The 27,510-nt window shown below is 38.0% G+C and overlaps 2 protein-coding genes across 8 annotated transcripts in view; both read right to left on the bottom strand.

Moving 5' to 3' along the window:
• LOC133976334 (NACHT, LRR and PYD domains-containing protein 12-like) overlaps window positions 1–15,709 on the bottom strand; it is a 28,812-nt gene extending 13,103 nt beyond the window's left edge. Inside the window, exons 1-12 of one of the 7 annotated variants that reach the window (XM_062414520.1) lie at window positions 15,455–15,709; window positions 10,926–11,078; window positions 10,270–10,395; window positions 9,550–9,675; window positions 8,583–8,708; window positions 7,783–7,908; window positions 6,852–6,977; window positions 5,150–5,394; window positions 3,252–5,070; window positions 2,424–2,597; window positions 1,790–1,963; window positions 744–917 (exon numbers count right to left, since the gene is read on the bottom strand). In XM_062414520.1, coding sequence (XP_062270504.1) covers window positions 744–917; window positions 1,790–1,963; window positions 2,424–2,597; window positions 3,252–5,070; window positions 5,150–5,394; window positions 6,852–6,977; window positions 7,783–7,908; window positions 8,583–8,708; window positions 9,550–9,675; window positions 10,270–10,395; window positions 10,926–11,059 — 3,350 coding nt within the window. In that variant the 5' untranslated portion in view covers window positions 11,060–11,078; window positions 15,455–15,709. Of the gene's footprint in view, window positions 1–743; window positions 918–1,789; window positions 1,964–2,423; window positions 2,598–3,251; window positions 5,071–5,149; window positions 5,395–6,851; window positions 6,978–7,782; window positions 7,909–8,582; window positions 8,709–9,549; window positions 9,676–10,269; window positions 10,396–10,925; window positions 11,079–13,288; window positions 14,334–15,454 lie in introns of those variants that run through there. The other 6 variants (XM_062414524.1, XM_062414519.1, XM_062414521.1 and 3 more) reach the window with 6 other exon arrangements.
• Window positions 15,710–20,889: 5,180 nt separating this feature from the next.
• The window catches only part of LOC134006589 (plakophilin-4-like), a 58,722-nt gene continuing 52,101 nt past the window's right edge, over window positions 20,890–27,510 (bottom strand). The window contains exons 13-21 of the mRNA XM_062445508.1: window positions 26,577–26,771; window positions 24,899–25,072; window positions 24,322–24,472; window positions 23,391–23,583; window positions 23,012–23,096; window positions 22,622–22,739; window positions 22,402–22,533; window positions 22,174–22,247; window positions 20,890–21,150 (exon numbers count right to left, since the gene is read on the bottom strand). Of these exons, the coding sequence (XP_062301492.1) occupies window positions 20,890–21,150; window positions 22,174–22,247; window positions 22,402–22,533; window positions 22,622–22,739; window positions 23,012–23,096; window positions 23,391–23,583; window positions 24,322–24,472; window positions 24,899–25,072; window positions 26,577–26,771 (1,383 nt within the window). The remainder of the gene's footprint in view (window positions 21,151–22,173; window positions 22,248–22,401; window positions 22,534–22,621; window positions 22,740–23,011; window positions 23,097–23,390; window positions 23,584–24,321; window positions 24,473–24,898; window positions 25,073–26,576; window positions 26,772–27,510) is intronic.

The raw sequence follows: 27,510 nt of genomic DNA, 5'->3' as shown, positions 1-27,510 counted from the left end.
GCTTCAAACTAGCAACTGATTGGACTTGTTTGTTTAGGACACTCTCAGAGGTCCTTCAGGTGACTGTGGACCCCTGCCCTATTATAGATATTTTCAGAGAACCACTGATGTCTACTCTATTAAAAAAATCCAGTCTGACTTTCTAATAAACATCTAATACTACTGAAATGGAAAGATGTAACTCCTCCATCTCATACACAGTGGATCAGGAATATCTTGTATTATATGAGCTTAGAAAACATTAAACACACACTGTGAGGTTCATCCGACACATTTTCTGAGATATGTAGAAGAGGAGCTAGAGCTACATGAGAACCCTGAGAGCAAATGTGATAGTAAGATAATGATATTGGTTGGATATCCTGCTCTGATAGAACCTGGGTATTAGGATAGTCTCTCCTCAGTTATTCTATCATTTTTAGAGGACAGACTCTAATGCTATTATTCATTGTTACTGGTCATTCTGAAAACATTGTCAATAAAGTTAAATCGAGCATGTACACTTGTGTTATTCAAATGTGCTGCACTTAGTCCTTCTCTGCTGCATTTTTATGGTATTTTTTCTACTTAATTTATTTCTCTGCTTATTTGTTTTGAGGTTTGTTTCCATCTGTCCACTTAAAAAGCAATAAACAAAGTAAAAAGAACAAAACACAAAAGACAATCCTTATGTCTGCAGTTTTGCAAAATTAAACTTTCACATCATATTAATCTCAGCACAGAAGTAAGAAATGGTGTCTGACCCCAGAGTCTCCAGTCTGCAGTTTGGATTTTTCACAAAATCACAAAGTAGCTTCATGGCTGAACCCTGCAGCTTGCTGTGACTCAGGTCCAGGTCTCTGAGATGGGAGGGGTTGTTCTTCAGAGCTGAGACCAGAGATGCACAGCTGGTCTCTGAAAAACTGCAGCTCTTCAACCTAAATAAAGAAGAAATCACATGATTATGTCCTTATCAATGAGCTTTTCCCTAAAATGAGCATATTGACTTTGTCATTGTGTTATTGTGGATCATCATGTCAGCCTTCTACAGACATCATCCAAATGTCACCACAACATTCAGACACCTATTCATGTCAACACAGATCAATAAAATGCTGCTGACCTCCATCAAGTCTGTAAAAAGGATCAAATGTACCTGTGTATATACACAAAAATCGATATTTTCCTCCTACTGAGGCTCCCATTTCCAACCACAGATTTACTCTCATCATCACTGCTGACTGACTGTGATCAGTGCCAAACACCAGACTGTCACATGACTTCCCTTTTAACTGGTGGTGCAGCTACACAAAGTGACATCATTTTCTACCAGGAAGCATCATGCACATGTTTAAGTGTGGCAGCTCAGACACGACTAAAGATACAAACTGCATTTGGAAATATGATTTGCTCTCTTTGTCTGTACTCCTGTATGATAGTTATAGAGTTTGTGAATGAGACCTTATGTATAAATTCCTGCTAAATAGTTTGCTCTCAATGTTTAATATAAAATACATTATTCCTCAAAAATACAATGCCAGTCTTAAACTACTTTCACCATGTGGTTTACCGATTTGAGTTTCACACTCAAACCAAAAAGTTATGAACATTAAATTGGTCTCAAAGATAATTGTAGTTTTCAAACAAATATCAGACTGTTTTTATTGTTGACTAAACGACTGTATAGGCATTTTGGACTTCAAACATTTTAGTGAAATACAAATGAATTAAATTATAAAATCTGAAACTTCTGTTATGTATTTAACTGGATACATACAATACAAGAGGAAAACACAGTAAGTGAACTGACCTCAGAGCCTCCAGTCTGCAGTTTGGACTCTCCACAAAATCAAACAGCAGCTTCATTACTGAATCCTGAAGGTTGTTGTCACTCAGATCCAGCTCTCTCAGATGGGAGGGGTTGTTCTTCAGAGCTGAGACCAGAGAAGCCCAGCTGCTCTCTGACAAACTGCAGCTCCTCAATCTGAATAAAGAACAAATCATGTAGTGTTAGAAGCAGATTATTCTGAAATCATTCAATGTTTCATAATCTGTTCAGAGCTGAAGAAAGTTTAAATGTACAAGTTTAGAAAATGGAAACTCCAAACACCTGAACCCAACAGGATGCAGGTTCAAAACTATCAAATACAAACAGTGAAAAATAGCTCTCATTAATATTAATGACAACATGCTGCTACTTCAATAAAGACACAGCGACCTAACAGTGAATTAGTCAGTGCAGCATTTTCTTGTTATAATAAGGTTTTAAATCTGCAGCTCTGACACAGTCAACAGTCTATACCACTGAAGAAGAACATAGATGTTAATGGTAAGATATTCAGTGTCAAATTATAAATCTGAAACTGAAACCAACTTCTCTCATGTATTTAAATAACTGGGTACATACAAGATGTACAAGAGGAAAACACAATCAGTGAACTGACCTCAGAGTCTCCAGTCTACAGTTTGGACTCTCCAGTCCAGCAGACAGAAACTTCACAGCTGAATCCTTCAGGTTGTTCTTACTCAGGTCCAGGTCTCTGAGATGGGAGGGGTTGGACTTCAGAGCTGAGGCCACGACTTCACAGTGAGTCTCTGAGAGTCCACAGTTCTCAAACCTGTTATTACATTTAAAATATTCGAACATCAAACACTTTGATCATAAATATAGACACTTGGCATTTTGACAACAAAGCACAGGGGGTGGTGGTGGTGTTTTTTTGGTGGCGGTGGGTGGGTGTCAGTAACTCCATATTGTGAATATACAGCAGATTCAAAGAACAGCTGTTATGAGAATAACTGGTTAACTATTTTGGCACCGAGCAGCTGTAACACAAGCTGAACCCACTTTAATAATTTATAAGTTTGACAATGGGCATGTGTGTAAAAGAGAGATGTATGATGTGTCAGTGATTGATATTTTACTGGTCGAAAAATGAGAAAACTATACATTTACATAACACTTTACTGGAGAGAGCTGGATTTGAGTGACACTTTACTGTTATATTGTTATGATTGATGTGATATTGGCTTTATAATGTTGACATTTTGTTTCCAAATCACTCTCAACACTGTAAAACGCTCCCTTAAAAATGTTTATCTTTGTTACAGGTACAAAGAGTACAACGCTTGGAGACAAATAGGCTCTTCGGAGTTGAGTACAGAGGCAACAGGAAGTATATACAACTTTTTGGACTGAGAACCTGGACAAAAAAGATGTGTGTGTTTTGCAGAGATTGATTTATAATGTTGATAATCACATCTGGACTTACACAGCCTTTCTGCAGTTCCTCACAGCTGGGATCAGTCTCAGTCGTCCCTGGTCTGATGTGCTGTACTTCTTCAAGTCCAGCTCATCCAGAACCTCCTCTGACATCTGCAGCATGTAGGCCAGAGCTGAGCACTGGATGTCAGAGAGTTTCTTCTCTGATCTGTTCTCTGACTTCAGGAACTCTTGGATCTCCTGATGTACTGCGTGGTTGTTCATCTCCATCAGACAGTGGAAGATGTTGATGGTTCTGTCAGGAGAGATTTTGGTCTTGTTCTTCTTCAGGTTGTCGATGACTCTCTGGATGATTTCTGGACTGTTCTTTGTCTGACCCAGCAGACCTCCTAAGAGACTCTGGTTGGACTCCAGAGAGAGGCCATGAAGGAAACGAACAAACAGGTCAAGGTGGCCATTTTTACTTTTGAAAGATTTCCTCAAGGCTTTTATCAAGAAGTCATCCAGGGATGAGCGACTGTAGTCTTTTCCCAGGAAGTTCTTCAGTACCTCTGTGTTGCTGCTGGTGTAACAGTGGTACATGTAAACTGCAGCCAGAAACTCCTGAACACTCAGATGAACAAAGCTGTAGACTGATTTCTGGAAGATCACACTCTCTCTTTTGAGGATCTCTGTACAAAATCCTGAGTACACCGAGGCCTCTGAGACATCAAGACCACATCGCTCCAGGTCTTCTTGGTAGAACATGATGTTTCCTTTCTTTAGATGTTCAAACGCTAGCCTCCCCAGCTTCAGAAGAACTTCCCTGTCAGCATTCGTCAACTCCTGTGAACTCGTCTCATGTCCCTCATCATACTTGTGTTTCTTCCTCTTTGTCTGAACCAGCAGGAAGTGTGAGTACATTTCAGTCAGGGTCTTGGGCAGCTCTCCTGTCTGGTCTGTGGTCAACATGTGCTCCAGAACTGTAGCAGTGATCCAGCAGAAGACTGGGATGTGACACATGATGTGGAGGCTCCTGGAAGACTTAATTTGTGAGATGACTCTGTTGGACAGCTCTTCATCACTGAATCTCCTCCTGAAGTACTCCTCCTTCTGGGCGTCAGTGAAGCCTCGTACTTCTGTTACTCTGTCAACACATGTAGGAGGGATCTGATTGGCTGCAGCAGGTCGAGAAGTTATCCAGATGAGAGCAGAGGGAAGTAGATTCCCCTTGAAGAGGTTGGTCAACAGCATGTTGACTGATGATATCTGTGTGACATCAGATACCACCTTCCTGTTGTTGAAATCTAATGAAAGTCTGCTTTCATCCAGGCCGTCAAAGATGAACAAAACTTTACAGAGAGCGAGCATCTCTGCTGTGAGCTTCTGTAATGTTGGATGGAAAGTGTGGATCAGCATGAGAAGACTGTACTGCTCATTTTTGATCAGGTTCAGCTCCCTGAATGAAAACAGAATCACCAGAATGATATCTTTGTTTTCCAAACCCTGTGCCCAGTCCAGAGTGAACTTCTGCACTGAGAAGGTTTTTCCAACGCCAGCGACGCCACACGTCAGAACGAGCCTGATGTGTTTCTTTTGGGCAGGTAAGCACTGAACAGGTAAGTCTTTGGCTGGTAAGACTTTGAAGATGTCGTGACACTTGATTGGAGTCTCATGGAGGGTCTCCATTTTGGAAGCTCTCTCAAGCTGCTTCACCTCATGTTGGGTATTAACCTCTTCACTCTGTCCCTCTGTGATGTAGAGCTCAGTGTAGATGGTGTTGAGGAGGACTTCACTTCCTGCTTCATCAGTTCCTTCAGTCACACAGTAACATCTTATCTCCAGACTGATCTTATGTACATGTAAAACCTCCAGGAGAGCAACGCTCACTAAAACAGAGAAAACAATGTGAGACTAAACAAAGACAATCTGACAAATATTCATTATTACAAAAATAATCAGTCTTACTTTGTACAGTGATGGTCTGACTCTCTGTCTGCAGTCCAGGTCTTGTTTTAAATCTTTTTCCACACTGAGGACAGGGGAAGTCTCCAGATGAAGCAGACTGGTCCCAGTATGAGTTGATGCACTGTCTGCAGAACCAGTGTCCACAGCTGGTAGAGAATGGATCCTTTAAGACGTATTGACACAAAGAACAGCAGGACAGCAGCTGCTCCACAGAAACGCTATTCCTCCTCTTCCTTGTCCCCTCTCTGTGAAGACATTTCTTAATCACTAAAATGCATCTTTATCAGTATTGAAAAATATTAAGACTTGTCGAGAGCTCAGACATGCACAAAAAACAGTAGCAAATAACAGCTTCTTTCTGAAAATAATCATTCATTTTATTTAAACTCTGCTGCTTTCATAAAACATATTTAAGTCTTGTAAACTAGTGTTAAGAGATTAATTTGTGTCTCTGCCGAAAACAGCCATTAACTGCGTTCTTATCTGGCTGTCTTACTAAACATTTAATGATCTGTCTGTAGTTTGATATTAATACAAACTTAACACTTCCTGCAGCTGCTTCACTGTAAAAGCCTTCCATTAAAGAGAGATTATTATGTGAACTGAGGTTAAAAGAACATTAAAAACTGTGGTAAACCAGCAGTTACAATCATTAGTTAGTGGACCTTACTAATGATTCAGAGCTTTCAATGATGGTCTGCAAGCTCCAGAAAATTAGTAAATGGACTTTTGAGATTAATTTTCTTCATTATAGTTCATATAAACAATTAGCTGATAAGAAAACTCAAACACACATGATCAATGTAAGCAAAGCATTTCTACATTTCTTTTGTACACATATTGCACTTTTCTGATATGCACCAATTCAAGAGAACATCTGGTAGCTTATAACAGCTGACCTGAAGTATATTTTGAGTAAAATAATAATAAGATTAATCACACATTTGAAGCACATTCTTTCAGGTTTTGAGTAGTTGCCGATCTTTACAGTGACTTCAACGTTTGGGGAAATATGTATGAATATCTTCTTGAAGTGTACATTTTGACATAGAGGTTCTCAGGTTGCTACAGAAATATCATCTGTAGTTTCTGCATATAAAATACAATAGTTGTGTTTACTGAATTTAGTGAACATCAAATGAACCTTATTCTAACATGTCTTTGTGTATGAGGGTGCTATGGAGTGGGCGGTGCTAAACAAGTGGATCATGTGACAACCTTGCCTCTTCAGGCTGTTGGGCTGCTTGTCTTTGTGTTTGTGTGGGGCGGTTGGATTGTTAGCTGCTGGGAACACCTGGACCCGGTGTTCCTAGAGCTATAAGGGCAAACCTTACAAGCTCTGAGATTAAAGTGAGAAGACAAGAGGAAACTCTGCTTTCTACTCTTCACTCTCCCTACTTTTGTTTTCTGTTTATTTGCTTGTGTTTCCACCTTACAACGCATCACTTACTATCTAGACAATCATGCATATACACTAACAGCACTGATTTACTGACTGCTAAACCTCATACCATTTTTGACATTTGGTTTTGAGTTGATTCAAATAAATGATGCTTTCTGTGCTTTAACTTCTTGTGTCTCCCATTATTTGTCTTTTTTTTGAGTAAGCCGTGACAATCATTAGTGCTGAAAAAATAAATACATTTTTGCCATATTCAAACCCAACATCCATATTAGATATCCTGTTTTCCACTTCTCTTACCTTGGGTCTGAGGGTCCAGGTTTGTTCCTGAAGAATAGAGGAACATCTTTGGAGAAGTCACTCTTCATAGACAGACAGTCTGATGCTGGATACTCTGCTCTCTGTCTGTGGTCTGACCACAGGACTCTGTAACACCACCAAGATGTTTTTATTCATATCATGTGATTCTTTGATAAATTATTTGATGACAAAGTCATTGAAGGAGCTCTATATACACAAACTTCTGCTCTTGCAGATAATAAGTTGTAGATTAGATCACAGTTTTTCTAAATGACTGACAGCTGTCACAGATACTAACTCAAACTCAAACACTTTGTAATTCAACATCGCAAACGTTGTTTGATGTCAACTACCAAATTTGATGTTGATCTGGTTAGGTCTCTCAGAGGAATTTGTTAAAATACAACATTTGTAAATGGCTTTACTTTGCGAAAATTTTGCACAGTAAATTCAAAATGGCTGACTTCCTGTTGGACTTAAGGTATGGATACAAGAGGTTTTCTTTTAAGTCTGGAGATGTTACATCTGCCTACTAAATGTCATATACCTACATTAAATTTAATGTTTGGGGCTTTGACTTTGACATTTTGTAGGGGGCCATTCAGCCATTTTGACACACCCAAGCCCAATTATACATTTGAAGCATTCTTTCAGGTTTTGAATAGTTGCAGATCTTTACAGTGACTTCAACATTTGGGCAAATGTATAAAAATATCTTCTTGAAGTGTAAATTCTGACATGGATGTTCTCAGATCGCTAGAGAAATATCATCTGCAGTTTCTAGTTATAAAAAACATAAAAAACATCTTTATTTGAAACAGTGTTTTAAATAGTTCTGAATCCTGATTAGAAATATTTTAACAAAAGCAGTTTTTCATCATCACTGGATCATCGTCCATCAGGTCAGTTTACAGTAGAAACAGTCTCTTACCTTGGGTCTGAGGGTCCAGGTTCATTCCTGAAGAATAGAGGAACATCTTTGGAGAAGTCACTCTTCATAGACAGACAGTCTGATGCTGGATACTCTGCTGCCTGTCTGTGGTCTGACCACAGGACGCTGTAACATCACCAAGATGTTTTTATTCATATCATGTGAATCTTTGATCAGTTTTTTGATGACAAAGTAATTGACGGAACTCTAAATACACAAACTTCTGCTCCTGCAGATAATAAATTGTAGATTAGATCACAGTTTTTCTAAATGACTGAGCGGCTGATACATATACTAACTCAAACTCAAAAGCTTCGCAATTCAACATCGCAAACGTTGTTATAAGTTACCTACCAAATTTGAAGTCACACTGGTTAATCCTCCCGGAAAAATGTATTACACTAAAACATCTGTAAATAGCTATTCCTGTCAACGGTTATTTCTGCCTACCAAATTTCATACATCTACATTGAATGTAAAGTTTGGGACTCTGACATTCACATTTTCAAGGGGGTAAGCTTGAGCCATTTGCCCACATTCAATCAGGCTGTATAATTCTTCAATAATTTACAGAAAAGCTAACAGACTAATTGAATTTCCCCTCAGGGATAAATAAAGCAATTTTGAATTTGAATATCAGCTATCACGTTTTGCCACATCTGATACATGTTCAAAGTTTTATGAATTTTCAAGAACCCCTGACACCTCATAAATGCTAAAAGTAATTAGGGGGCGCTATAGGGCTGATGATCATTAATGCAGCAATACATTTAGTCATTAGCCAAGAAACAGTCTCTTACCTTGGGTCTGAGGGTCCAGGTGCATTCCTGAAGAATAGAGGAACATCTTTGGAGAAGTCACTCTTCATAGACAGACAGTCTGATGCTGGATACTCTGCTCTCTGTCTGTGTTCTGACCACAGGACTCTGTAACACCACCAAGATGTTTTTATTCATATCATGTGAATCTTTGATAAATTATTTAATGACAAAGTCATTGAAGGAGCTCTATATACACAAACTGCTGCAGATAAATTGTAGATTAGATCACAGCTTTTCTAATGACTGACAGTTGTCACAGATACTAACTCAAACTCAAAACCTTTGCAATTCAACATTGCAAACGTCATTAGTTGTTACCTACCAAATCTGAAGTCGCACTGGTTAATGCTCTCAGAAAAAAAGTGTTAAAAAACAACATCTGTAAATGCCTTCACTTTGCAAAAATATTGCATAGTAAATTCAAAATGGCTGACTTCCTGTTGGACTTAAGGTATGGATACAAGAGGTTGGACTTCCTGTTGGACTCAAGGTATGGATACAAGAGGTTTTCTTTTAAGTCTGGAGATGTTACATCTGCCTACTAAATGTCATATACCTACATTAAATTTAATGTTTGGGGCTTTGACTTTGACATTTTGTAGGGGGCAGCCTTGAGCCATTTTGACACACCCAAGCCCAATTATACATTTGAAGCATTCTTTCAGGTTTTGAATAGTTGCAGATCTTTACAGTGACTTCAACATTTGGGCAAATGTATAAAAATATCTTCTTGAAGTGTAAATTCTGACATGGAGGTTCTCAGAAAGCTACAGAAATATCATCTGTAGTTTCTAGTTATAAAAACAGATTTAAAAACCATCTTTATTTGAAACAGTGTCTATAAAATAGTTCTGAATCTTGAATAGAAATATTTTAACAAAGCAGTTTTTCATCATCACTGGATCATCGTCCATCAGGTCAGTTTACAGCAGAAACAGTCTCTTACCTTGGGTCTGAGGGTCCAGGTTCATTCCTGAAGAATAGAGGAACATCTTTGGAGAAGTCACTCTTCATAGACAGACAGTCTGATGCTGGATACTCTGCTCTCTGTCTGTGGTCTGACCACAGGACTCTGTAACACCACCAAGATGTTTTTATGCATATCATTTGAATCTTTGATAAATTATCTGATGGCAAAGTAATTGAAGGAGCTCTATATACACAAACTTCTGCTCCTGCAGATAATAAATTGTAGATTAGATCACAGTTTTTCTAAATGACTAAACAGCTGATACATATACTAACTCAAACTCAAAAGCTTCGCAATTCAACATGGCAAATGTTGTTATAAGTTACCTACCAAATTTGAAGTCACACTGGTTAATCCTCCCGGAAAAATGTATTACACTAAAACATCTGTAAATAGCTATTCCTGTCAACGGTTATTTCTGCCTACCAAATTTCATACATCTACATTAAATTTAAAGTTTGGGACTTTGACATTCGAATTTCAAGGGGGCATGCTTGAGCCATTTTGCCCACACTCAATCCCAACATCCATATCAGCTATCACGTTTTGCCACGTCTGACGCATTTGCAAAGTTTTATGAGTTTTCAAGCAACCCTGACACATCATCAATGCTAAGAGTAATTAGGGGGCGCTATCGGGCTGATGATCATTAATGCAGCAATACATTTAGTCATTAGCCAAGAAACAGTCTCTTACCTTGGGTCTGAGGGTCCAGGTGCATTCCTGAAGAATAGAGGAGGATCTATGGACTGGTCACTCTTCATAGACAGACAGTCTGATGCTGGATACTCTGCTCTCTGTCTGTGGTCTGACCACAGGACTCTGTAACACCACCAAGATGTTTTTATTCATATCATGTGAATCTTTGATCAGTTCTTTGACGTCAAAGTCATTGAAGGAGCTCTAAATACACAAACTGCTGCTCCTGCAAATAATACGTTGTAGGTTAGATCACAGCTTTTCTAAATGACTGACAGCTGTCACAGATACTAAGAGGAAGATGGAACAAAGTATTAGAATGTTTGTTAAATTTTAAATAGTAAATACATTTCAGTAGAAATCTTAATACAGAAACTCAAAATAAAAACAAAATTTAAAGTTTTAAGCAGTGATGACTGCCCCCAAATCTCGTGGGCATTCTTCTAACACGTGTGAAAAGTTCATGCTTTTTATCTCTGGCCCATCAAAAATGTGAGTCATTGTGAAGAAGAAAAAGAAGAGTTCTTTCACATACAATGAGGCCTTCACATCACTCGGCCGTAAACATCTCTACAAAAACAAAAAGGTTCATCACACTTTCAGAGGCAGGACCTGAATGAGACATATAAATGAGTTAGTAGCAGCTCTCTTACTTTGTGTTTGAGGGTTCAGGTTCATTACTGAAGGTTGGAGGATGATTGTTGTCCTGGTCACTCTTCATAGACAGGAAGTTGGACACAGGAGGCTCTGCTCTGTCCTCCTCTTCTTCCTCCACACAAACACTCATCTTGTGGACTTCAGTCAGTCTGAGAGATAAACCAGAAACACTGACTGTGAGATTAGAAAGCAAGATTCAAGAGAAACAAGTCTGTTCAAGAACCACAGCAACAAGAGAAAACACCCAAACAAGTTAGTATCTCTCAGTTTTCTCACTGAAAAGGATATAATTAATTTTTTTTTTCATAATAATAATAATAATCATAAATTCCCACTGACCCCCTTCAGTAATGTTCAGTGGCGTGTCATTCAACACAATGCTCCTCACCCTCTTCAGTAGGACTGGTTCAGTATTATGGGGGGACAGAAGGGACTGAACCTGAAGTTGCATCTGCTGGTCTTGACACCAGGAGCTGGGACTACTGGTTTAGTATGAATAGCTTGTGTTTACCTGCATTTATTACATGTCAGCTAAAAGAGGAGTGAAATGCAAACACTCAAGACTTTTCTGTGAATATATTAGCGGTAACTAATGTTAGGGGAGCAATAGTAACATTAACCTGTTTCATTACAGGTTCATTTCCACCACTCATGGACTAGATCCACCTTTTTATGAAAGATTAAGTGGTATTAAGTGGAACTGAAATCAGCCCCAACTGTGAATATTTTTAAATCCAGGTAAAAAACACTTCTCTTCTCCTGTGCTTATGATTGAGCTCTTTATTTCAAAGCACTTTAAATTGTAATCTTTCATTTGCACTCTATGTCCTTTTAATGATTTTAAAGCAAATCATTATTTTATGCTGCAATCTTATTTTTAATGCTCTATTATAGTATTTTATTTCTCTCTCTTTCTATGTTTCTGTACATTGTTTTTATTATTAGTGTGTGTGTGTGTGTGGTGGGGGGGGGGGGTATGTATGTGTTGGATGATTGGGTTTTATTTTTATTTCTCAAATTCCATGTTTTTTTCAATTTTTTCTGTTAAATGTTTCTTTTATGTAAAGCACATTGAATTGCCACTGTGTATGAAATGCGCTATATAAATAAAACTGCCTTGCCTTGCCTTGCCTATATTGTCGCCTTTTCAGTTTTCTCCCTTGTCTTTCTTGTCTCTGTTTTCGTTTATGGATCCTGCTTGTATTTTAAGAAGCTGTTCTCCTCATTGCTACTGCAGCAAATGTCACACCCGGTTGTAGGCAGGACTGAACCATTTATGTAAACAGAGGAGGGAGTTTGATGAATACAGAGGCTTTAGATGTTTTTTAATTTTAGTTTTTGCAAAAAAAATAAAAATAAACCGTTTTTAGTGAGTAGGCCTACAATGTAAATATAATATTATTTTGATGTATATTAATGATGAATGATGACAGGTTAATAAAGAAAGAACTTGTTGTAATATATTTTAAGGCTCCTGTCAGTTAGGGGCCCTTAAAAACGTCCTGACTTTTCACCTCTGAAGTCATGAGAAGGTCTGATCCAGGTAAAGGGTTAGGGACTGATATCTCTTTTGACCATGACACCGAAACTTAGTGTTATGGGACTTTTCTATCTATACTGTGAACAAATACACTGCGTTTAGAAGAAAGTATTACTGTTGATCAATTTCTAAAACAGCAGAACAACAAAAACTTTTTTTTCAGGGAGAGCTACGTGGGAAAGAGCTCGATACAATCCCGGAAATACCACACAAACGATTCATTTTAACTCTTCAGTCCTCAAAGAGGAAACTGACTGAGACTTTCACGGTGAAATAAGGTTTTATTAACACTCACCTTCCGTCATTGGTTATAATTTAGGGAACATGACCTGGTAAAATAATGCAAAATCACAGGGACAGGGTAATTGAAAAAGACATAATTACTTTATTGTATATATAACCTGTCCATGCGTCATTTTTATGAGGCCTACAGTCTAATAATTAACAATGATACAGGCCTACATACCAAACACTTGACATAGGCCTATGCTTTAACTCAGGTAAATATCATACCTGATAACGCTTAAACTGCAAAGATGTATTTGGCCGCAAGTGTGATTATTAGATTAAAATAAATGTTAAAGTTTCACAAAGACATATCGTCGCTATTACAACTGACATCAACTTTTTTTCAGCGACAGCTCCGTGAGAAAGAGCTCGATATCAACCCGGAAATAGCACACAAATAAATTAACTCCCCGTTTTATTACTTCTCTTTATACCCACAGAAGTTCATTTTGACTCTTCTCCACTTTACAATCGTCAGAGATTAAACTGACTGACACTTTCATGGTGAAATAAGGTTTTATTAACACTCACCCTTCGTCAGACGTCAGTTTTCATCCACCTACTCTGCTCCTTTGAACAATTTAGTTTCACTTTTCACATTTACAAGATCAATTTAAAAGCAATATGATCAATTTGCAGCCACTTTATTAATTACAGAGCCATTAGAAAATATACGTTAACTTTTTTTCTGATGTTAGCATTTACGCTAGCGACATGACCGCTATGGATGCTGCTTGGATACAGTCGGCATAATTATTACTATAACTTATCAAATATTATAAGATAAAGATAAAGTCACAATACATGCACAGTAACAGCAGATTCAGTCATTACCTTTCTTATATACAGTCTCAATGGTCACAGGTCACAACACATCCACTCTGACACGTTCGCACTGTGTGTTTCCATGGTTACAAAAACACTCTTGTCTTTGCTGTAGACTAGTTATCAGGACTGTGGCTGTGAGTTAAATTGCTGTTTACTTAACCTTTTTTGTCCTTTTTTCTTTTTTTTTTTTTCTTTTTTTTTTTTACATATCATTGATTCACATCATTTATCAAGTAAGCAAGTGTCTAAAGTATTGTATGGCTGATTTTTGTTTCTTTTTCATTTCTGAATCTGCACACCACTTGCACAATAGCATGTAATATAGCTATTTAACTGACAGTTTGTGTTTTGCTTGTGTTTTCTGTTTTAGACGCCCTGACACTACAAATGGGGACTGCAAACGAATTTGCCTTTTCTCAGGCAGATCAGAAATGGCTGCATTACACCCCAGACCAGTCAGGAGGGGCTGGATGCCCTCAGAAGCTTTGAAATTTGGTGAAATGTATTGATTAAATAAATGAATGTTTGTTTGTTTTTTAAAATCGTGTGGATTTGTCATTTGCTATTAGATAAAAACCTGTTTAATAAAACCCATCATATTTAGGCCTATGTCTATAACACCCTGACTGTAGATAAAGCAGGATTTGTATTATTATTAGCCTATTTTTTATGTAGGCATATTTAGTAATTGTTGTGGTTTAATATTATTATATTTAATATTTAAATATCATTGAAAGCACGCTGACCTTTAGCCTAGTTAGGTTGAAATGTCAACATTGTTTCAATATTTCTGTTAGTTGAGATACTGTTGAAATTCCGTTGATCTTTAGTTACTAAATCAACGTTGTTTCAATATTAATTGAGGGTGCAAACTGATGTAGAATCAACATCAGAGTTCAACGTTGTTTCAATGACTTAACGTTGATAATGAAATGTTGATTTAACATTGTTTCATTGACTCTTTGCTCTCTAAACTCCTGATTTGTCAGCCAATGTTATAAATATATTTGGATAAGAGCTGTCAGCGTATACGCGATATGATTAAGGCGAGCGTAACACTTTTTAAAAAATGTTGTTTGTTTTTATCATGTTAATCATGCTGCTCACTGACTCACTCACTCCCATTACCCTCATCATATGAATGATGTTAAACATTTTGAAGCATAAATAACATTTTGGATTGGTTATAATTTAGGGAACATGAGCTGGTAAAATAATGCAAAATCCCAGGGACAGCTAGGGTTACAGAAAAATACATTTTTTTTTATTGTATACTATATAACCTGTCCATGCATCATTCTTATTGGCCTACATATCAAACACGTGACAATAGTAGGCCTATGCCTTAACTCAGGTAAATATCATACCTGATCATTTTAGCCGCAATTATAGTTATTTGATTAAAATAAATCTTACATTTTCAGAAAGACATGCTGTCAATACAAAGGATATAAAGTTATCAGTATTTGAACGTCGTGGCTTTTTTTGTCGTTTGATCCAGAGGAAAGCAGACGTGTCTGTAACTGCGTGTGCGCGCTCCCGCGGACGGAAAACACTTTGGCAAAACGTGCAGTAACTTTTCTACCTACAGACTACTGTGAACAAAGGGTGTGCATTTTTATTAAGTTATTACAGTTTATCAATTTGTAAGACAGCAGAACAACAAAAACCTTCCCTGTTCTTTCAGAAAGGCCTACGTGAGAAAGAGCTCGATATCAACCCGGAAACACCACAAATAAATTATCTCCCCGTTGTATTACTTCTCTTTATACCCACAGAAGTTAATTCTGACTCTGCTCCACTTTACAACCGTCAGAGATTAAACTGACTGAGACTTTCATGGTGAAATAAGGTTTTATTAACACTCACCCTTCGTCAGACGTCAGTTTTCATCCAACTGCTCTGCTCCTTTGAACTATTTAGTTTCACTTTTCACATTTACAAGAAATCACATGATCCTGCAGGGCGGACAGGCTCTAAACTCTTCCTCCTTTGTCATCCAGTATTTCCTTAAATGTATCTTATCGAGTGTGTGTTTGGATTTCAACCAGCAGTGTTGTAGTAATATAAAACTAATTACAATCAGCGTCCCTTGTGATACTATGAAGGATAAATAAAGCTGTCCTCCCTTTTTTAGAGATTTTTAGAGACACACAGGCACAAGTAGGAAATGCTTAAAGGACTCTGCCCCTTCAGTACATTATATAATCAAAATACATTTTGTGCAGGTGGATTCTGATCAGGAGGTTACTTGAAACGGGGTACAAGCTTTAAGTATATATGTCAGACTACTTTAAAACATCTAAAACAATTTCATCACAGGCACCGCACACTCACACAGGTGTTCAGTTTTGCAAAATCTAAAATTTCCAGTCATTATTAAAGACAACACGACTGCAAATATAAGTCCAATATATTGAAATGTGAAGTAGAAGTTATCATAGATTGAATCTTAAACAAATATTCACATCTAAAAAATAAAAAAAATTATCGCAGTACTAATACTTCATATGGCAGTATGAACGTAGTATTAGTACTTCATATGGCTGTATGAATGCAGTATAAGTACTTCATATGGCTGAAAGCAACTAAACGCACCCAGCAGTGATCTAAGCTCCGCCCCTCCCACCAAACGGCCCACTTTATCAAACGCACCCAGCAGTGCTCTAAACTCCGCCCCTTCCACCAAACGGCCCTCTCTACCAAACGCACCCTGCAGCTCTGCTTGTAGTTACGGCTGATGACCACCGGAGGGCGACATTTGACCAGAAACAGCAGATTTTTATATTTAAAACGAGAAAATATCTAATTTATATTACATTTAAATTGGCTGTTTAGAAAAATAAGACATATAAAAAAGAGTGTGGAGTATAATTAAACATTTACACATAAATAAATAATTTTCTCTCTTTTTTTTTAAACAAAATGTTTTTAAAATGTAATATCAGTAAATTTTATTAATTTAAGTTTTCATGAAGTAAATTATGTTTTTTAAAATATTAATAAGATAAAATAATGGTTCTTTATTTCATTTTGTACAATATTTAAAACATCTCATTATATATGTGTGTGTATATGTATCATATATTAGATATTTTCTGATGTTAAAGTCAAAATCTGCTGTTTCTGGTTAAATGGCGCCATCCTGTGGACATCAGCCGTAACTACAAGCAGAGCTACAGGCAGATTTATAAACTGATGGAAGGTTTTTTTAATTATCATTTTATTAGATTGTAACATATTTATATATGTTTATTTTATTTTGGTAGTATGAACGCAGTATTAGTACTTCATATGGCTGTATGAACGCAGTATTAGTACTTCATATGGCTGTATGAACGCAGTATTAGTACTTCATATGGCTGAAAGCAACTAAACGCACCCAGCAGTGATCTAAGCTCCGCCCCTCCCACCAAACGGCCCACTCTACCAAACGCACCCTGCAGCTCTACTTGTAGTTACGGCTGATGTCCACCGGAGGGCGACATCTGACCAGAAACAGATTTTTATATTTAAAATGAGAAAATATCTAATTTATAATATATTTAAATTGGATGTTTAGAAAAATAAGACGAAAAAGTGTGGAGTGTAATTAAACATTTACACATAAATAAATAATTTGTTGTTTTTTTTTTTAAACAAAATGTCTTTAAAATTGAATATCAGTAAACTTTATTAATTTAAGTTTTCATGAAGTAAATTATATTTTTTAAATAGATCAGATAAAAAACAATGCAGAGTCACAAGGATCATTGTAGAGACATGTCTATCACGTAATTGCCATGCCTTATTTCGCTACAAACTACACTTCTTTTGGCCACAGTTGTGATAATGTGTGATAATTGTTTGTATATGCATATTATGACCGTTTAATCAAAAGAAAATTAGACGTTTTATAGCGCTACCGCTCAACGGGCTGCTGTGCGCGCTCCCGCGGCCACAAATCAGATTCTGGCAGACGATCACTTTTTGGCACGACACCTGTCTGTCCTCCCCGCCTGGATTGAACCTATAAACTTAAAACTTAGTGAGCTACAGAGTCTCACATATCACATATTTAGATGAAAGAATGTCCTTAAACCTTCAGACTGTCTTTGCAGCCATAAAAATACAGATCATCAGTGTGTGTAAATGTGTTTAATTTCTTGTCCTTTCAGGCTAAAGAGCTGCAGACTCTACACAACCTTCGCAAACTCTTCGTTCAGGACCTCAACACGCGGGTGAAGAAGGTACAACTTCAGTGGAGAAATGACTTACCTGTAGTTGTGCACACTTTAGTTTCATCACCTGCTGTATTTTTTAGTTTTTAGAGTGCAGAGCTCGACTGTGAGGAAGGACTTGGCAACGTTGCCCAGAAACAGAAGATTTCCTTCCTGGAGAATAATTTGGAACAGCTCACCAAGGTCCACAAGCAGGTGAATATAACACATTATTATACATAAAATCAGAAAGGCATGCTTAATTTAAAATACTAACACTATACACTCATGTACTTTTCGCTGTCATCATCCACTGTCGTCCCCCATCAGCACCTCCATCAGAGCCGGAGGCGTCTACACCCATAACTGAAACCACAACAGCAAATTAACCCTGTGAGTAAAATCAAGCTTTGAGTTATTACCTTAGTGAAAGTCACAAAGGGTGACAGCATGCTAGATTTGTAAATGTCTTGATAGCCTTTTGCAAAAAATTATGGCATAAAAATACTTAAAAATAGGGTTCATATTTATGTCTTCATTTTCATTTTTATATCCCAACTGCCTTTTAAATTTGTATACTTTTGTTTAAATGTTCTTTTATTAAATGTAATGTAACTTTTAAAGTTTAAATGTTAGTACAGCACTTTGAAAGTTATAAAATACATACAAATTAAAATGAAATACATTTATTTTGGCCAATTCTGCATGAATGTTTAAAAATTTCTGCTATAATATTACATGCATTTGTTGATAATTTAACTGAAAATATTTGTTTTAGTGTCTTTTTTGTTGGAATAATCTAAATAAAACTAAAGCTTTCTTTCTTCCTGCAGACAGACCACGAGCAACTCAACGCATGCCCATCACGCCACGAGTCCCGGCCCTCGTTTTTTTGTGTGAAAACAAAGACTTCTACGTCGTCTTGTTCATGATATAATCTTTTTAATCCCTATACATATACAGTATTTCCCTCTGTAACATTGCACATCATCATCATCACCATCATCATCATCAGTTTTTGGACAGAACAGACAGATGGGGGTCATATTTTGGTCAGGTCACGAGTAAAATTAATAAAAATAATCAATAAATAATAGAAAAATCTTCTTCACACAATCACATATAAAGTTCTACATATTGAATACAACAATGTAACAGGACGGTTAAACCATTGTATCTGTACAAATAGATTTTTCACGTGTTTTTTTTCTCACATATTTCACATACTTTATGATATACTGCACTTTTTGGCCAACATTACAGAAAAGCGGAGCGGTTACAGATGTAACCCCCCCCCCTGCTTCTCTGAAGTCTCTTAAAGGTTCCCGAGAGTGACGATGTTCATGAGTAACGCTTCTCGTCTCCTAACCTGGGCCAAATAATATTTAAAAAATATCTTTTATAGGTGACTTTAGGAGCAGCGTAGTGGTTTTAAGTTGGTGCTGCTTCATGTGATTAATCTAATAAGACTTACTGGTAAATATGATTTGTCCCAGGTGTCGTCTTTTTTTAAATTTTTAATACACGATACTCAGATTCAGCTTCAGTAAATTCCTTTTTTACCTCTCTCTCTTTCTTTCTCTCGCGTTCAAAGATGATGCTGGCCGGCGGAAGATATTTAATTTTATAAAGCCAACACACTGCACACTTTTACTGCAGAGAAGAAAAAAAGAAGAATGAAATCAGGTGACGTTAACAAACACTCTGATAAACAACAAAGTCAGGGCTAGGTTTTTTTCAAAAAGCACCCTTTGACTAGGCCCATATCTTTGTGCTATGATCACTGACAATGGAGCAGATGCTACTGTTCGGCCGAGTCTGTAATAATGCAGATAAAGTTGAAAATGTTGGTTAATGCATCAGAAAAAAAAACATCCAATTTTAATGTTCCTAAACTTTTGCTATATTATTAAAATCTTGTTATTAACACTGATTTCAATGAATCTCCGTCATGTGGCATTCACAGGACGATTTTAAAGTAGGGAAAAATAAAATCTCTGAACTCTTGGATGCAACTTTAACTCTCAAACCCTTCCAAGTAAAAAAAAAATCTAAAGCATATGAATAAACAAATAAAAAATACCACATACGGAAATTAATATAGTGATTATTTAAATTCCCATGTGGTTTGTCGTATCCTACGATTAAGTGCATTTCTATGATTTGTTCCACGTCTGATATGAAACTACAGTTTTCTAACACATTAGCCATAAAACTTATATACTCTATTATGTATATACAGTCATGTCCTTCTATATATACATATATATGTGTATAAATATGTCATGTATTGACCCCTAGGAGAAGCCACGGACTCTCAATTTTATCATTTGTGTGCACAGATTACTTAATTCGTGACAAGGAATGTTAGCATGTTCACGCTGTGTGCTCTCTACAAAAGAGGAACAGGCACAATATATAAATCAAGGGCACTAATTAAGCAATCTGTGCACACAAATTATTAAATTAAGAGCACAAATTGTTAATCTGAAAGTACAAATTAGTCAATTTAGTCTTTTTTTCCTCCTCCATGGCTCCTCCTTTGGGGTTTTCTGCCCCCTAGTGGTCAAAAAAGTGCTTTATACAACTACAATGGTGTGAAATCTTCCCCTGCTGTACACATGATTTCCATCAACTTTTTCTACTTACTTACTTTCAAAGCACTTTTTTGCTGTTTACAGAGTAATTGTGATAAAAGAGAGCACCAGCAAGTTCTTAAAAAGTGGTTAAATGATAATCGTCTTACACAGCAATCGCAGAAATGTCATTTTGCTCCATTTCAGACGTTCAGACAGGATAATATGATATGGGTTTTTTTTTTTTTTTAAATTCGAAAGGATTGTGAGCCAAAATGGAGGAAATAAAAACATGATTTATCCGCATTATTATTAGCATCTGGTCTAACGTAGTCAAAAGCTGCAACGTGGGGAAACCGAGCCCTGGTCATTCAAGCACAGTTTCAACACAGATGCACACACATTCTCATGCATCCTCAAACCTTTCACGCAAACCACACCTTTCACGCACCCAACACACAAATACCCAACAGGAACAGACGTACACGGTGTCCGCTAATGTGTTTGTTTGTTGTTGTTGTTGTTTTTTTTACACCCAGGAGTCGGGGGAGCCGGTGAACTTGTTCGCCCTGTTTGAAGGCCTCCGCGTGGTGGAGTAGAAGTCCACGTAGTTGGTGTTGGCTTTGAATCGGAGCGTCTGGCTGGCGTAGCCATCGGGGGGGGAGGAAGGGGTCAGGTGGGCCGGTTCATCCTCGTAGGGCTCCTCTCCGTAGCCTTGTGGGGACGACAGGTACATTCTGTAGCTGTTGTAGTTCTTCCTGTTGGGTTCGTCGTAGAATGGCTCCTGGTGCTGCGAGAAGAGAAATATTAAGATTTATTGGTCTGGAAGTCGTTATAAAGCTGAGAATTCACAACTTTAACCCAACTTAAGTGTGTAGTTGGGAAGAAAATGTCTTTGTCCTGCAGATGCTAGTGTGGCTGTGGATGCTTTTAAAAGGTGTAAACATGGTTACAGCAATTTTGCTTCTTAAATTGTTCTGCCTTATCGTTTTAGGTTGCAAAAACTTCATGACTGACTTGTGATATTTGCTTTGGGGAGCTCCTAAAACTTTTATTATATGTAAATGTCGAGCTATTTTGATTGTAAATACATGCAATCAATGTATGTCTGACTATATTTGTGGAGAGGTGAACACTGAAAATAGCTTTAACCCAGCTAATTTGTGTAGTTTCATTATCTTTTACAAAGGAATATGTTCTTTTTTTTTGTCATGTATACTTGTTTCCAATAGCATGATTAGGTTTTAAAAGTTGCTAACAGGTTAAAGAAATACTGATTTATTTTGGGTCTTAAACCTTTAAGACTTGTATCTTCTTAGGTTGCAAAATTTTCATGAACTTAGGGACTTAAACACTTTGGGATAGATGTAAATGGTGAGGATATGTGATTGCAAATACGTATCAATGTGTGCCTGATCCTACATTTGAGAAAACACTGTTTATGTTAGATTATATTACATTAGATATTCTTTATTGTCTGCAAGGGGAAGTTCATTCTGCTTGTTTTTAATTAAATAACTTTAATAATCTTGCAAAGGATGACGACTGACATATGCATGAAACTGTGTAAGAAGTAGTGCTGTAAGTAACAATTATTTGCATTCTTCATTAAGTCTGATTCTTGCTGATTTGTTAGCTCCCAAATATTCAGTTTCCTATCATGGAGGACTAAGAAAATCAGCAAATATTGATATATCAGAAGCTGGAGCCAAAGAAAAGGGTTGTCAGCAGTGCAATATCTCTAAATCTCTGCTATGTAATGATGCTTTTTTTATCCTACTTTAATATTAGTTAATGTAATGACTTTTCTTACCTGAGACCTTCTCAAATCTTCTCCTGACTGGGAAGAATACGTCCCGATGAAATACGGGGTTTTCTTCTCAGACCCTAAAAAGTAGAAATTTCCCACACGAAAAAAAGGACAGACAGGAGAAAAGATGTATTTTAAACATTAATATTCATTGACTGTTTGAATGAGAACACCAGCGGTCCACATATCGATCCCTGAGGGTCGCCACATTACCAGCAAATCAACACGAACCTGTGTACTGCCTTTTGTGTAAACTGTTGTCTCCGTAATACGTGTCGAGTTGCATAGATGACTGCGCTCTCTGGTAGTTTGAACTGTGTCTTCTTATCCCGAGCATCGCTGGCGAGGATGTTGCGCTACCACCTAAAGACAAAAAACACAAATATATATCATTCTTAACGGGAATCTTTATTTTAGACGTGTTACAAAATGTGGGTTCGGCCTCGCTCACCTGATTGGATGACAGGGGACATCTGCATAGGGCTGGTGGGCAGGGTCGGTTGTGAGCGGTAGCGGTCTCGCTCCAACGTGGAGACGGGAGTGACGAAGTGAGTGTAATTCCATCCGTCCTGCACACACACAAACACACACACACACATATTTAATCTACATTCATTCATCGTCATGTTTAATCTGGAAGCTTTCGTGCAGGATTTTAATATTTCTGATATTTGGACTCTTTTCAAGTTGATGTGCAATTCCTGCTTTTGTGATTAAAGTATCCAATCTGGAAACAAAGGTTATAACAAATGGACTTTTTTCGTAACATCTGTTCTTAGATGTGAATTGAAAGCATTGTTGTTGTTGTTGTTTTTTGTTAGATGTGTCTGGTGTTACTGACCTGTTTGTAGAGGCTCCTCAGCTCTCTGTACTGCCACAGCGTGTTCAACACCTGAGCTGCTGCCTTCACAACCTTCATCGAGTACCTTCAACACCAGCACACACACAGCATATTACACGTATGATTATCAGTATTATTAAACAATTGCAGAGATTGTCCAGTTAATTACTAAAGTCAGAAAGGCCCCAAACTTCCCAACTAGCCTGTGCAAAACAAATTATTCCTAGTTACGTGATTTATTAGAGGTTTAAGACAGAAAATAACCAATTTAATCATTTTTTGCAGTCAAATTGACATCTAAAAAAGACTTCAACTTGAAATTATGCTGCTAAAATCTCTCTAAATATAGTTTTTTTTTCTCCCCTCTGCTGTTTCGTACCCTTTCCCTCGTCCTTTGCTGATGTCCACCAGCTTCTCGATGCCTCCGCTGTCGGCTAAAGCTTTGGCGTTCTCCATGTTGCGGCTGGTGACCTCGTGCAGCGTGCAGCAGACTGACGCCACTGTGTCATCCGACAACACCGGCGGATTGCCGCCAGGCAGCCGGTTCACCAAATCCCGCATGGCGTACTTTCCTGCAGGAGGAGATGCAAAAATCTTCAGTGACAAATAAGGGTTGGCAAGATGAGCAATACAAAAATATCTTTAAAAAATAGTTTTAAAAGCAGCATCAGGTTTGTCAAAAATGTACACTTGGTATTTTTGTTGGTTTTATATCATTTGAAATGACAATTGCACCTTTTTTTTTTTTTAACCAAAAGTAAAACTGAATGCTCCTGAAAATGTCAAATGGTGTAACCACAAAAGAATGATCTCCATGATTCCCCAGATTAAATGTAATATTTAGAACAATTGTATTCCATTACCTTTATTTAATATAAAAAGTTAAAATGTAAGATCATGCCAAACTAGTTGATATGGTGTTTTATTGAGAATTTACTGTTTTTAAGCAAGTTTGATTATTTGGTACAAAGTTTTTATGGTTACACCACTTCGATTTTAACCCCTTTAAATTTGACTAAACCATGGACATGGTCACTGGTCACTGAATATTTGTTTGTGTTGTGTTGAACGGCAGCAGAAGGATTATTGCACCATTTCATCTCCTCAGCTGTTGTCCACAAGGGGGCGACGTGTTATCACTCATGTGTAATCACACATGTACTTGTGACACACTGTGATGTAACATGAACATCTTGAACAAGCTGTTGATGTTCCTGCCATAAGTGTGAAGATGATCTTTTCACAGTTTGAGTGATCTGTTTGTGTGAGTGTATGAGTGTGTAGCTGAGTATGTGTGTGTCTGTTTGGACCTATCAGCTCCTTGTTCCGGCCGTCCAGCGCCATGTTTCGGAGAGCGGTGGCGACGGAGCAGACAACCCGGTCATTGTCCATCCTCAGCAGCTCCACCAGGATGGGCAGACCTTTCTCCTTACGCACCGCCGCTCGGATGTAGGCCGAGAACTGGACACACATGCACGCAAACACACACACAAGTTTAATGCTGAAAGACTTCATTTGAATCTTCACTCTGGTGAAAAGAAAAGGGTGAAAACTAGACTGAGTAACTCCTTGTGTGGTATCAATCCACAAAGATGCCTTCAGGTGAAAATGTAGCTTCAAAGTGTCCTTTTTTAAAATCTTGTTTATCCAGCAGAAAAATTCTTCAAAATCCGAGTCATGATGCTTTTACTTGATAATAAAGATGAAAAGGAGACTTCGCTGCAGAGGAACAACAAAGCCACTCAAATTTGGGAGTTTCGTGTGAGCTTTGATTCCAACTGAAGCATAAAAATCTTCACTTATAGGATTAAGAAATTCTTCAAATCTAAAACTACTTCAATACTTTGGTTTGGCCTTTTATAGTTTTAGGAGAAGGTGAGTCATTACCTTCCAGTTTCCAGCAGAGAGGTTCTGCAGCGACCCAGCGGCGCCCTCCAGCGTAGCCGGGTTCGAGCTCTCGGCCAGCAGGTTGAGGTACGGCTTCACCACCATCGGGTGCCACAGCAGCTCCGCTCCTCTCATCGTCTGGGAGAAACCTGGGATCGGCCCGACGCCGTCCCACTGCAAGAAACACACAGAACAACATGAAGAATATATTAATGGGTGTGTTTTAAACTCTGAAGATCTTCCTAACAGGGTTGGGAAGATTACAGATAGTTCAGGTGTTTTTCTTGGATACTGACATTGGATATAAGGGAGATAATTTCTTATAAAGCAACATTTATCTCTCATTTGTAAATGTATTCATTAGTTCATGTAGATTTTGGAATATAAAATGAAGATATTTGATGAATGAAGTGGGTTTAATTGGTTCATTTCTCACTCAGCCCGCCCCCCTGGCCCCTTTTAGCAAGGTTTGGGACAATCCCCCACCCTTCCCCATTTTTGACTTTTTCGACACTCTGTCGTTTTTTTAAATTTTTGCACTCTTTGGAAAATCCTTCAAAATTTCATAAAGGTGTATTTTAAGGTATTTTTTCTTCATTGATCAATACAGTCACTCTTAGTCGAGGTGGTTGAAACTGCACTTGAGCTAAAATCACTAAAATTTGGATTTTGCTCCTCTAGTGACCGGCAATCATAATACAACATAAAAAGAGTAATAAAACCAAACTCCAGGCTTCAAAATGTCAATGAAGAACTCACAGAAGCTAAATCCATCTTTTTCTTCACTTAAGACTGATAAAAGACATGATAAAAACTACTAAAAATTCAAGTCATTGTTGTACTGTAGCATCTACCAGACCTGACAAAGCAAATCTCAATTATCATCATAAACACAAATATCTCCACTAAATAGATTTCACGGATGATGTATCAGGGGAAATTAAGATCTCAGGTTTTCTCTTCTCTCTTTAGGGGATTTCTACTAAGGAAATTAATTGCCTACCGCCTCCTTTCATTTAAAAAATAAATAAAAAGATGACATTAATAAATCTGTAATGAGATGCTAAAATGTGACTCCACTTATCCCAAAAAAAAAAAAAAGGCATCAAATTTGATCATTTTAGAGCCGGGATCAGATGAGATGATGCAACGAGGGAAACACGTTTACTCAGCGAACAAATAAGACACAAAACATTTCTCTCGCTGCCTAATTAATGAGTTTAAATCGAGCTGTTCGCTGAGAAAACTCAATTATCTTCATCTTTAGAAGGAGAGCGAAGGTATTTGTATTCACTAATGTTTACTACAAACACTATTTTCCTTCCTGCCTGTCTTCTCTTCCTTCATTCATTTCTTCCTTCCTTCTTTTCCTGTTTTCCTTCCTTCCTTCCGGTCTTCTTTTCGTTCCATCCTTCCTTGCTGTCTTCTTTTCCTTCATTCATTTCTTCCTTCCTTCTTTTCCTGTTTTCCTTCCTTCCTTCCGGTGTTCTTTTCGTTCCATCCTTCCTTGCTGTCTTCTTTTCCTTCCTTCCTTTTTTCCTTCAATCATTCCTTCCTTCCTGTCTTTTTCCTTCCTTCCTGTCTTCTTCTCCTTCCATCATTCCTTCCTTGCTTCCTTTCTTCCTTCCTTCCTCCCTCCTTCCCTCTCTCCTTCCTTCCCTCTCTCCCGTGTTCCTACCTTGTCGTCGGGCCAGCCGCCCCTCTTCCTGCCGCGCCTCCTCTTGCCCCAGCAGAGGTAGTCCAGCTCCTTGGCCGGGGAGGAGAAGCCCAGCAGGGTGTCCAGCTCCTGGTTGCCTAGGAGACGAGAGGAGGGCATCTCCACCTCGAGCCGGTACGAGAGGTTCCTCAGGGTGCAGACGCTGTTCTCCACGATCTGAGGAAGGAGATAGGAGACATGTGGGTGTTAATATCCAAGGAAGGAAGGAGGGAGTGAAGGAAGGAAGGAAGGAAGGAAGGAAGGAAGGAAGGAAGGGAGGGAGGGAGGAAAGATGGAAGGAAGGAAGGAACTAAGGAAGGAACTAAGGAAGGAAGGGAGGATGGATGGAGGGAGGAAGGAAAGACAGAAAGGAAGGAGGAAGGAAAAGAGGGAGGGAAGGAAGGAAGGGAGGGAGGAAGGACAGAAGGAAGAAAGGAAGGAAAGAAGGAAGGAAGGAAGGAAGGAAGGAAGGAAGGAAGGAAGGAAGGAAGGAAGGAAGGAATGAAAGAAAGAATGAAGGAAAGGACGGAAGGAATGAAAGAATGAAGGAATGAAGGAATGAAAGAATGAAGGAATGAATGAAGGAAGGAAGGATAGTGGGCCGGATTGGACTCCTTGGCGGGCCAGTTCTGGCCCATAGGCCTCATGTTTGACCCCCTGCTTTAGAGTAAAGGCCATGAAGTCAGTAGAAGGACGAACATCCACATAAATAATCACACTGAGCATCAATAAGATTTAAAATAGCCGCATCAATTTCAAGTCACTTTTTATTTAGATCAATATCAGAAATTGGCACAAATTGTCCTCGCGGGGTTTTTACAATCTGTCCGGCGAACGTCAGCATCTATACTTAGACTGTTGACTCACATGAGCAAAAACTTTTAATGGGGTTACTTTTTGAACCAGTACTTTAACC

This window comes from Scomber scombrus, chromosome 24 (assembly GCF_963691925.1).
Source record: "Scomber scombrus chromosome 24, fScoSco1.1, whole genome shotgun sequence".
Classification (NCBI taxonomy): Eukaryota; Metazoa; Chordata; class Actinopteri; order Scombriformes; family Scombridae; genus Scomber; species Scomber scombrus.
Note: the sequence above shows the minus strand (reverse complement) of the source record. Positions and strands in the feature narration are given on the sequence as shown.